This window comes from Ciona intestinalis, chromosome 9, assembly GCF_000224145.3.
Source record: "Ciona intestinalis chromosome 9, KH, whole genome shotgun sequence".
In the NCBI taxonomy this organism is placed as follows: domain Eukaryota; kingdom Metazoa; phylum Chordata; class Ascidiacea; order Phlebobranchia; family Cionidae; genus Ciona; species Ciona intestinalis.
In genome coordinates this window covers 1,150,922-1,161,602 of record NC_020174.2, presented here as the reverse complement: position 1 = coordinate 1,161,602, position 10,681 = coordinate 1,150,922, and the positions used below count along the sequence as shown (strand labels likewise).

The window sequence follows — 10,681 nt, the reverse complement described above, 5'->3', positions numbered from 1 at the left end:
AACTTTCTAACTAACTTAGCATACCTTTGCGATATCTTTGGAAAACTTAATCACCTTAACACTACTCTTCAAGGAAAATATACTCATGTTCTCGGTCTTTTTGATAAAATCACTGGCTTTCGAAAAAAATTCAAATATGGAAGGCGGACTTATTAAAGAGCAATGAACGAAGCGATTGTTTCCCATTTTTAAAACAACATCTGATGGAAAACTTTATTTCCCATAATCTTGAAAACGATAATAAAGACGTAATTTATGAACACCTTGACAACCTTAGTATGCACTTTGAACATTATTTTCCTGAAAACATGGGTCAACATGATTGGATTCGAAATCCGTTTAATTCATCTTTGATTATTCCGGATTGCTTTTCAACAAGTGAGGCGGAACAATTCGCCGATTTAGCATCCGACTTTACACTAAAAACAAAATTTGAATCATCCGAAATATTTCAGTTTTGGAGCAACACTTGCCAAGAATATCCACAAGTGCGCGACAAAGCGCTGCGTGTACTACTGCCCTTTGCTACATCGTATCTTTGTGAAGCTGGGTTTTCTGCGGTAGCGTCAATCAAAACGAAATATCGATCACGCTTGGATATAGAAAGAGAAATGCGTGTGTGTATTTCAAGCATTCCACCACGATTTGAAAAGATGTGCTCAGAGCAGCAAGCCCATACTTCACATTAAGTTTCATATGCTTAAACGAGCCTAATCTTAAAATACACGATAAAACTGTAAAAATGCGTTTTTATTTCTAAGACCTTTGGCTAAGTGCACCGCAAACATTTTGAATAGCTCAAGTGGCGCCGGGTGAAAAAAAGTTTGGGAACCACTGCAATAAGCGTTCTCCCCAAAAGTCACCACAAATTCGAACAAGTTGGGTTTCGTTTAACGGTGGATCATCTTCGGTTGAATTGCTTATTCGACTCGTTTCTACATTTCCCATATTATTCATATCTTTTTTATATTGATTTAACCGGTCTAAATCAGAGTCCAAATAATCACTCAGACAGTTTTTTTTAAAGAAAATATACTATTTTAGCTGTTATTGAATTTCGAATCTGAGCGACGTGCCTCCTGAATCGTTGAATAATAAATTAACACGCGCGCAAGTACTAATTGCTTCCAATTCCAGCAAAATGCGTCGTTCCAGAGCTTAATTCCTCCAGGCGAATATCACACTTTAATAATGATTTTCCGCTTCAAGTGCTGTTTTTATCAGCAGAAGGAAAACCAGCTTTAGCATGTTAACTACCAAGCTACTATAGTAACTTATTGTTCAGGTTTCGTGTTTCTGGTTTTGGATGATGCTTTGGGAATTTGCACCGTTCACGTCTTTTACGAGATACGGATTATGAAGACAAGTATTACGGTAAGTCGTATTTATTTGTTTGTGCATGTAGCATGTCTTTTTGTATTGTAACTTTGTAAAAACCTTGTTAATTTTATGTCTCATGCATCACATTAGCATTGAAGTTTAGTTGTTTAAGTCAAAATCCGTGTATATAATTAACACATATAAGTTATATATATACCAATCTGAATCAGGAAGATAGTTTTAGTTTAAACAACGGAGGAAGTTAGCCGCAAAATAATAACGTTCGATATATTATGCTAGGTTAAAAGTATGAGAAAGAACATCTGTTAAAATGCCCGCATTTGGGATTTTAGATTTGTGTCAATGATTCGTATATGTGGGTCTATATAAGCTTGAAATAATATTGGATTAGATGGAATTAAATGTTAGTATGTGTCGTACCGTCGCGTGCTTACATATAGTATATGGTGATGTCATCCATAAAACCTGTTTATCGAAACTAAAATAAGTTTTCTACGTCATACGTATGTCATATCGATAACGATTCGCATCGTGATTTGTTTTCTTAGGGATTAAATAACGCTCCTGCACGCAAGGGTCCTAACTTCTGCTCAAAAACAGTGACAGTCACGAGACCGCGGTCCCAAAACGAGTCAGTAATTTGGACGAGTCATCTATCTTCTCCCATTAATCAAGCGTAATCCGCTGTCGATATACGTACTAATGCATTGTGGTTGGTGATTTAAAAGCGCCTTACATGGTACTTGGCCTATGATCAATCTTTACTGATCGCCATCTTATATTTCTTTGTAATCTTTCATCTGTAATGAGCTGCGCGTATCGTATTGTAAACAATATACAGCAGGTTGGGGTAAAATTGGAAACGTTTGCGTTCTTTATCATTGCCCCATTTGGTAGTAAACAACGGATATTTTCGAATTTATTACCTATATCCTTATGGGCCTAAAAGAGCGTTGTTAAAATTCAAAAACCCAATTTGAAAATATTGTATGTTGTACTGTAGGGTAAGATGGGACTTCTTTACCACATAATATCCAAGTATCCCGATTTTGTTTTAAACAATTAAGAACTATCTATGGGCGTTGTGAGGATACGGTTTAACAATTCCTTTAATGTTTTTTGTTTACTACCAAATGGGACGAGAAAACAGAATGAAAATGTGTCCCATCTTTCCCCACCCTACGGCCACTGTATAATATTAAACGCCAACGGTAGTTCTATTCTACCCCAGAGCACTACCTCTTTTTCCTACCGTTATACGTGCTTGTGTAGAAAGGGAAACCAATGTTATATTGTATAGCCGACTCGATAGTTAAAACTGTTTCGCTGTTGTGGTATAGCACGGCTGGCAATATGCATTACTTAGTCGAAATAAGTGACTTTGTTTGTTTTGGTTTGCTGTACTTGACGGTTTATGGTGTCTGTGGTCACTGCTCTCTGTGTTAATGCACTTTTAAGCATCATGTCGAACATGAACCACAAACCTACAATTCCAGGAAACAAGTCAGTGATTTCAATCGCATTTCAGAAGCAATTTCCTGACAGCCATATTTATGATGCGTATCATTTTTTCACGAGCAAGAGCCTTATACCTTTTGCATTACGTCTGCTTGTATAAAAGGGTTCGAGAAACCGCAAGCAGTAATCAAACGCGTGCCATTTGATGTTGTCATGTTGGATTGCTTGTTTTTTTTAACAAGTTCGGGCAATGTACTTTCTTATATTGTATTTTATCTTCTGCCTTTGAGCTGCAAATATTTTGAGAAAGAAAATCTTAATATTTGCGTATATATGTTATATACCCCGCATGTAATATATATCATCTTATAATACGTCATAAATTTTCTGTGCTATCTAAAAACATTATACTGCACATCAGTTTGCTAAATTCCAATATTTACTGTGCAATTGCCGTTAAGTGTCTTGCCTAGCAAATACACACATACGCCCACAAGGGTAGCAGCGACAAGCCTTGAACCCATACCTCTGGGTTAAAGACATGCGCACAAACCAACTGTGCCACATCTGTAATTAGGCGCAATTAAAAGCTTCAATAATGAATTAAAACATTTAAAATAGATATGTACGTTCAGGTTATCATGTTGCAGTTTATTTATTATCAAAAGCGCAGTAAGCAACAAAACAATTCAAAAAAATATAAATAGTACAAACACATAATAGCTAAAAGCATAAATCGAAAAGTCTTAGTCAAATACACGACAAGGTATACCGAGTTTTGAATGTTTTTATAACCACACTGTTGCTTATATATAGTAGAGTGGGGTAAGATGGGACAACTTTTCATTCCTTTTTCTCGTCCTATTTGATAGTAAACAGAGAACATTAAAAAAATTTTAAAACTATGTCCTCATAACTCCTATATAAACCAGGATATTTGGATATTATGTGCGAAAGGTGTCCCATCTTCCCCCTCCCTATACTATAACTATAAATATATATATATATACTGAAGTAACTAATAATCCAAGTCTGTATAAGTGTCGTTTAAACAGTTGCATTCGCATTTCGTTTTGAGTTGGTTTTCCGTCTCGAAACCGTTTGTAAAAATCTTCCCCGATATCCATTTACCGACTGAAATCTTGCGTTCTGAAACTTTCTTCGAAGAGACCAGTTTCTGCACGGGCGGCGATGGTCGTTCATATTAACAATCGGCGCCATGCATGTTGTTAACGGTGGCACTTCGCTTTTACGGGACCAAGTATCCGCCATACACCGTTTCGGCATGACAACTGGCTTTAAAGTACTATGGAAAAATGAAAGTATTACATAAGAACAATCACAGTACACATATGAACGCAGTTTATACTCGCCAGTTTTTATATGTTGAAGATTTATACACAGTATTGTGGGGTAAAGATGGATATTTTTTGCACTTTATTTATAATATTTCCTAATCGCGTTTTTTTTTAAAGAAACGGTTTAGAAAAATTGTTTAGAATCGTAAGGTTGCGATTTAAAAGAAAATATTCTTTGTTTACTACCAAGTGAAAAATCCAAAAAGAAACATGAACCATATCATAATATTAGTAGCAATTTATCGTCTATCCTTTTACTTTAACTCCTCATACCTAATAATACGAAAAAACGACTTACATTTTACAACATCCGATCGCTGTCGGCGCAATACAAGTGCACTGTAGGCATTTGTTCACTTCAAACCAGGTTTCCCCGATCGTATAGTAGTGTCCACTGTACCTGCATATAGAAGTTCCTCCTGGCAGCTGGTACATATGAGAAGCTGTGGAAAAAGGGGGAATCAGATTGAGTATGATATTCGTTATCATCACAAAACTGTTTTTCGTAAAACTTTCTTTATTAACACATGTTTAATTAAGTTTCTAAAACGATCGTATCGAAGCGTCTTGTACAATTGTATGCGAAAAGTACCCTTATCGCTTAGTTGCAACAGTCGTGCATTTCCTTCTATTTTTTAGAAGTTTTAAGCATTAAAATTCTAGTGGGAAATTCTAGTGGGAAATTCTAGTGGGAAAATTCTAGTGGGCTTTCTAAGTATCGACATTGTAATATTAAATCAAACCCACGGTTGCGATCGAAGTAACATTGATTCATTGAAGCAACTTCTACTTTATCTCGTCTGCTTCTCTCCTTGTCGCTTCTTACACTTCGTATTCCAATCGTTAATTCGCATAAAAGAAAGAACAAGGCTAGAAAACAATGCAGAAATAAATGCATCACTCTTTAATTACGATAATTAGCTGTGGGTAAAATAAACTTGTGTGGAATAAAACTTTTCAAATCGGGCTTCTCTTTAAATACTTCGCCAGCCATGACGAAATCCCCACCGCTGCGTAAAAGGCGTATTCATAGCTCGTTAGGTCACAGCCGTCAAAATATACAGGTGCCCGTTTGATGAACACGATAGCCCGACTCGTGGTCGGAGCCGTCAAAAGCGGTTGCCGCTTGCGACGTGTAGACATGGCAAAGCCAAACCCAAGCTTCCTTAATCGCCCTAAAGCCGGTTGCGCGGCCTGAAACACGACTGCGCCATCTTGGTTCTTATAGTTGACACAATAACGCTTTCATTCCGGGTGGGTTTGGTTACTTGTAAGTCGAATTTAACTTCTCCGACGGTGGCCTAATGGTTCGACAACTTCAGACCTAAATCTTAGCTTTGAAATTTATAAATCAAGTCAACACTGTTTTTAAATGAAAAAAAAATCACCCAGTAATTCGTGACTGCTGTTAACGTTTAGGAAACAGTTAACAGTCACTCTGGATCAAACATCAATTCTTGAAGAGCTTACTGCTTACGTCAATGCAACTATTTAACCTCATAATCGCTTCATCGCTACAGTATCTATCATAATCCTATAACACATGCCACATCCTAGACAGTAATCTGATTGACAAGCGAAAACCATTTGCCACTGTTGAGGATATTCTGGCCGAAATTCCCGAGCGTTTCTTTTGCGTAATAATGAATGTATAGAAACTCTGATACAATAAGTGCATTATTCTATTTAGTAGAGTTTTGAAACACGAAAATAGAGACCTTTGTTTTAACGCAGATAAACTTTTTATCCGCGGGAAATCTTGTCCTGGTTCGATTTCATCTCACCCTGGAATCTCGTTACGTCTGTTGGCAAACATCCCGAAACACAGTTAATCGATTATAGCATTTCCTAAATGGGTGTGTTGTTGTTGTTATTTATAGCTTGAAGTTGCCCAGTTACTTTCAATCGATTTAATTAAACGTGAGAGTAGACATTTTGAATATAGTGGGGTGGGGGAAGATGGTACATCTTCAGCACATAATGTCTTAAAATCCTGATCGTGTTTTAAACATTTAACAACGGCCCATGGGAGTCGTAAGGATACGATTTTATGTGTTTTTTTTTGTTAACTAATAAATTGAACAAGAAAATGGAATTAAAAGGTGTCCCATCTTCCCACTGTACTATATAGTACGGCTAGGTAAGATGAAACCTTTTATTTTATTTTCTGGTCCCACATGGCGGTAAACAATTGAGTATTCACAAAATTGTATAACCGCAGCCTCATGCATTATATTTGGGATTAAGGTGCTAACAGTATTCCATCTTTCCCCATCCTACTATATAACAAAGCTTCGTTCAAGGTTTGCTCATAGGGGCGTGTATGCAATCGCCGAGTAACCTAATCGCCATAATGTGCGTGTTATAACCCACACCGTTTGTGAAAACACGCACAATAAATTGAGGAGGTACACGGTATTTCTAGTGGGCCGTGGGAGGTATTATTAAAAAATGTCAAATGAGTAAAAAACGTTGGAACGCAAAACAAATGGTATTTAATATTCTCTTTTTTCGACCAAAATCGTGCAAATGTGCGTGTTACAACCCGCACCGTTTTTGAAAAAAAAAGACAAATATTAAAAAATCCTAAATAAGTAAAATACGATGGGACGCAAAAAAATGCTATTTAATCTCTATTTTTTGGGCCAAAATCGGATGAAAGCTGTAGCTTGAGTCGTATGTTACTCTGCCTTTGTCTTCATTTCTTTCGGATACGTTTTTTTTTGTTGTTGTTAGATTTTGAATTGAATAAACAATATAAGCGCATATATTTTTACAGCATTGATGCACACGATAAAACAACATCTTGAAGATATACACGATGCATTTACAAACCACATGACAGATATGGTAATATAATTATTGTCAATGAAAACCTAAACTCTTTTACATTCTCTTTAATGGAGTATACTTGTCCTTTTATAATATATTTACAATATTTAACTCATCCTCTAAATGCCAAACATTCTCTAAATGTCAAACATTGAAAGAACAAACTACTTTCGAGGAAATTGCTTTGCCTTGGATGTTAGAACATTCTCAAAAACATTTTTAAACTGATTCAAAGATAGTCTATTTTCTGCAATGAAAATGATCAGGTTTGGCATATCTGTTGATCTGCTGATGTAAACTTCTTCTGTTTCCAACTTTTATCGCACGCAGGGTGTCTTTAATGGCTGCTTCACTTGGATCACCGCACTGCTCTAGGTCCAAGCTTTCCTGGCCAACCCTATCCATTGTACGTTGGTACATGGTCTGAAACTCTGACACTGCTGCTTTCACACCATCTGTGTTACTTTTGGAAGCAGTTACAGTGAGAACTGCAGAATCTCCAGTTACTTTCATGGTTAGTTTCACACCATGTCGCCTAAAAATGAATTGCATAAGTTTTACATACCTATTACTCTTTGACCTTTGTATATAATTATCCTTTGATTGTAATTAAAATTACAATATAGAAATCTTAAAGAACGATGTTTATCTTGGCCATGGACACATACTTCCACAATGGTAGCAGCAAAAGCCTTGAACCCATTACCTCTGGGTTACAGGCAGGCCCGCTAACCACTTTGCCACGGCACCAGACATAGAAATTAAAATGACAACCAATAATATGTAAGTTGGTTTTCGCAAATAAGCTGCCATAAAAATACTTCACATCACCCTTACACTATCAACAAACGACCACACATTACCTCCATATGTTTTCAATCTTGTATTTCATGGTCATTACCATAAACTGGTAAATATCTACATCTACAGCCATTTCATCCTGGAAGGAATTGCTTGCAGGTTTAGCATCCCCAACACCACCATTGATAACTTCCCATTCATCATCTGTTCGCTTCAAACACTTCTTAAACCAAGCCATGACGATCTCACCACTTTCCTTCTTGTGGCTGATGAAGACGATTTGATTTGGATCGTCACAGCTTCGACGAACGAAGACACCACGAAAATTGCTTCCCACAGAAGCAATAGCTTTTGCAATGCTCGCCTCATTTGGTTTGTTGGGCAAATCTTCTAGAGACACGCCACAATGATGGTAGCCGGCTTCTTGTTGGATTTTCTCGATCAAATTTGTGACCTCTTTGTTAAAATTGGCACCACCTGCAGAAAATTCTTTTTCTGGTTTATCTTCTGCTTTCTGTTTGGCTTTAACTGTGACTTCATCTCCGTTCATTTCCAATTCCCATTCAGCTGCGTACTTCTGCCTATTTAAAATACATACAACTTAAAACGGACCCAAGTCGCTTAACATTTACTGCCCACACTATTGAACCAATCAATAGTGTCTACTAGCATTGGTATGAATAGGTTTTTTTGAATTTTCAGAAAAATATATGGGGTGACATTGTTAAAATGCAGTTATACTCATAATTGTCAAAATAGTAAACCAATAAATAAAGTTTCAAATTCCATATACTTTAGCTCTACTAGATTGTATGGATATTCATAGTTTTAAAAGTAGCACCTCTAAGGTTATGTTGTATGCTTATGGTTACAGACCTAGTCACAAATAACTTGCAAAAGTTGAACCTACTTGAGTTCTTTGAACCTTTCTGGGAAAAATTCTTGTATGTATTCAAATATATCTCTGTCAACAGTAACAGGCTTTGCAACAGCTGTAAAATAACTCCATTTAAGTTAGGGAAATGTGGTAACTAATGAATAATCTGTTTATGTATACAACTACTATATTTGTTTTTTCTTTTTGATTATGATTCAACTATTAAAGCGGAAAAGAGTTGCCTAATAATAACAGTTGTTAAAAAATATTTTGTTGTATTATCCACTATCATTTTCCAAACAAAATATCCACTTACTTGATTTGTTGACTAATTTTGCGAAGAAATCTTTCGCCTCTTTGTTCTGTTTCTTCTTTGGGCTGATAAAGATGACCTGGTTACCTCCTTCCATCTTCCTGCAATGGGAGGAAGGAAATGTCTTCCTCATCTGAATAATCGTGTCCTCCACCCTCTTAGATTCTATGGAGTCATCCAAGGTCATCGTATCCTGATCAGCATCAGCTTCAACATCACTGGCAAGCTTATGCATTTCTTTCTCCATGGCTTTACACTTGCTTTTAAGGGCGGGTTCTACCCCATCCTTGCCAGTGGTCACTTCAGCCATGAGTGCAATAGACACCGAGTCTTCTTTCGTATCAATTGCGGGGTTGATGTCCACTCCCCTGCGGAGCAAACATTTTTTTTAAATCTAAAAAATAGTTCCCAACACTATAATAAAGACAGTAGAAATAAAGTTAAAAAAAAACAATTAATAGAAAGCAAAAAACCTCAAAACATGCCATGAATAAAACGTAACATTAAACCCAAAGCTATTGGAAAAATGCAAAATGGTTCTAATGGAGTTTGTGGTGTTGCCATTATTTTCCCTTCAGTAGTTAGGATATAGAATTTGACCAGATAATAAGTAATATGAAACTAACCAGATTTTTTTAACCTCTTGTGGTGCAACAATCATCAGATATTCGTAAATATCACGGTCCACCAAGAAGGAATGAATTTCTACCATTCTCTTTGCTGTGGAGATAATGAATGTAATTTGTTTGTTCTTGGATGGTTCGGCAACTACAGTTGTTATAACAGGGGTGTTTTGTTTGACACCTCATGCCCATTTACAAGTTACCACTGTCCTAATTTATTTATATTGCATTTGGCAGTCAGCCTTTACATTACGACAAGGTAACGCAGCATTGTTCATTATTAGGCATACGTTGTTTCGCAATGCTAAAAAACGCAGTTGTGTAATTTGTTGACACATGTAATTTGTTGTTTTTTTTTCTTGTATTGCTGGCAACTTAACTGTTGCATTTGGTTTGAAACAAGGAGACACCTAACATAGGGTTAATGGTTTCTTTGGTTAACTTGGTGGGAACTGCGCTGCCACTTTTATATTGCTACTATAATTAACATACTGGTTCTGTAGAAGTTAGAGGTATGAAACATTTGCTACAAAGTAAAGCATGCAAGACTGTATAAGGTTAAAGTGATTACATTCTACAGATGGTCAAACTGTATGGTGATAACAAATACTTGCACATATTACTTACCTGGTTGAGGTATTTTGTTAGAAGCGGTGGCAAAAGATTCGTTGTTGTCAGAAGATTCATCATTTTCACTTTCTTCTCTTTTGGGGGAATTCAAGTTATTTTCCGCTGCATGACAAGGTTACTTTTAAATATTTCTAATTTTGTAATTGAAACATTAGCTTTTGATATGGTTTGTATATAACGGTAATATCCACACACTACAAAAAAAGTAGCTAAGCAAGATTGAATAAGTCCAAATCAAAAAGGATGAAAACACTGTTTGCAGTAGGTTACATACTAGTTACCATCAATTTGAAGTTGATTCTATTTAAATACGAGGTTGATGATCCATATAAGCGAAATATGTTTTTAAACAATTCCTTTTTGTTTGTTACCTATTTTGCAACACTTAATCTTAACTGTAAGTAGTTTACATTTAAACTTATAGAAACTGACCTTGTCCACTCATGAA

General features: G+C 36.2%; 3 protein-coding genes across 4 annotated transcripts in view; 1 reads left to right on the top strand and 2 right to left on the bottom strand.

Moving 5' to 3' along the window:
* Positions 1-1,238: 1,238 nt before the first annotated feature.
* The window catches only part of LOC100177783 (tolloid-like protein 2), a 22,241-nt gene continuing 12,798 nt past the window's right edge, over positions 1,239-10,681 (top strand). Inside the window, exon 1 of one of the 2 annotated variants that reach the window (XM_018813229.2) lies at positions 1,239-1,374. Coding sequence is in view for 1 of the 2 variants with exons in the window: in XM_018813230.2 (XP_018668775.1) it covers positions 1,357-1,374 (18 nt within the window). In the remaining variant the exon portion in view is untranslated. The remainder of the gene's footprint in view (positions 1,375-10,681) is intronic. The other variant, XM_018813230.2, reaches the window with a different exon arrangement.
* LOC104266017 lies at positions 3,749-5,871 on the bottom strand. The gene is made up of 3 exons (XM_009861326.3): positions 4,905-5,871; positions 4,456-4,600; positions 3,749-4,105 (listed from the first exon to the last, which is right to left on the bottom strand). The coding sequence occupies exons 1-3, from the start codon at positions 5,053-5,055 to the stop codon at positions 3,847-3,849; spliced, it is 555 nt and encodes a 184-aa protein (XP_009859628.1). The 5' UTR covers positions 5,056-5,871; the 3' UTR covers positions 3,749-3,846.
* LOC100186427 overlaps positions 6,902-10,681 on the bottom strand; it is a 7,102-nt gene continuing 3,322 nt past the window's right edge. The window contains exons 4-10 of the mRNA XM_002127301.5: positions 10,666-10,681; positions 10,231-10,335; positions 9,607-9,700; positions 8,984-9,348; positions 8,701-8,782; positions 7,853-8,371; positions 6,902-7,524 (exon numbers count right to left, since the gene is read on the bottom strand). The exon at positions 10,666-10,681 is cut by the window's right edge and continues 137 nt beyond it. Coding sequence (XP_002127337.1) covers positions 7,230-7,524; positions 7,853-8,371; positions 8,701-8,782; positions 8,984-9,348; positions 9,607-9,700; positions 10,231-10,335; positions 10,666-10,681 — 1,476 coding nt within the window. The 3' untranslated portion in view covers positions 6,902-7,229. The remainder of the gene's footprint in view (positions 7,525-7,852; positions 8,372-8,700; positions 8,783-8,983; positions 9,349-9,606; positions 9,701-10,230; positions 10,336-10,665) is intronic.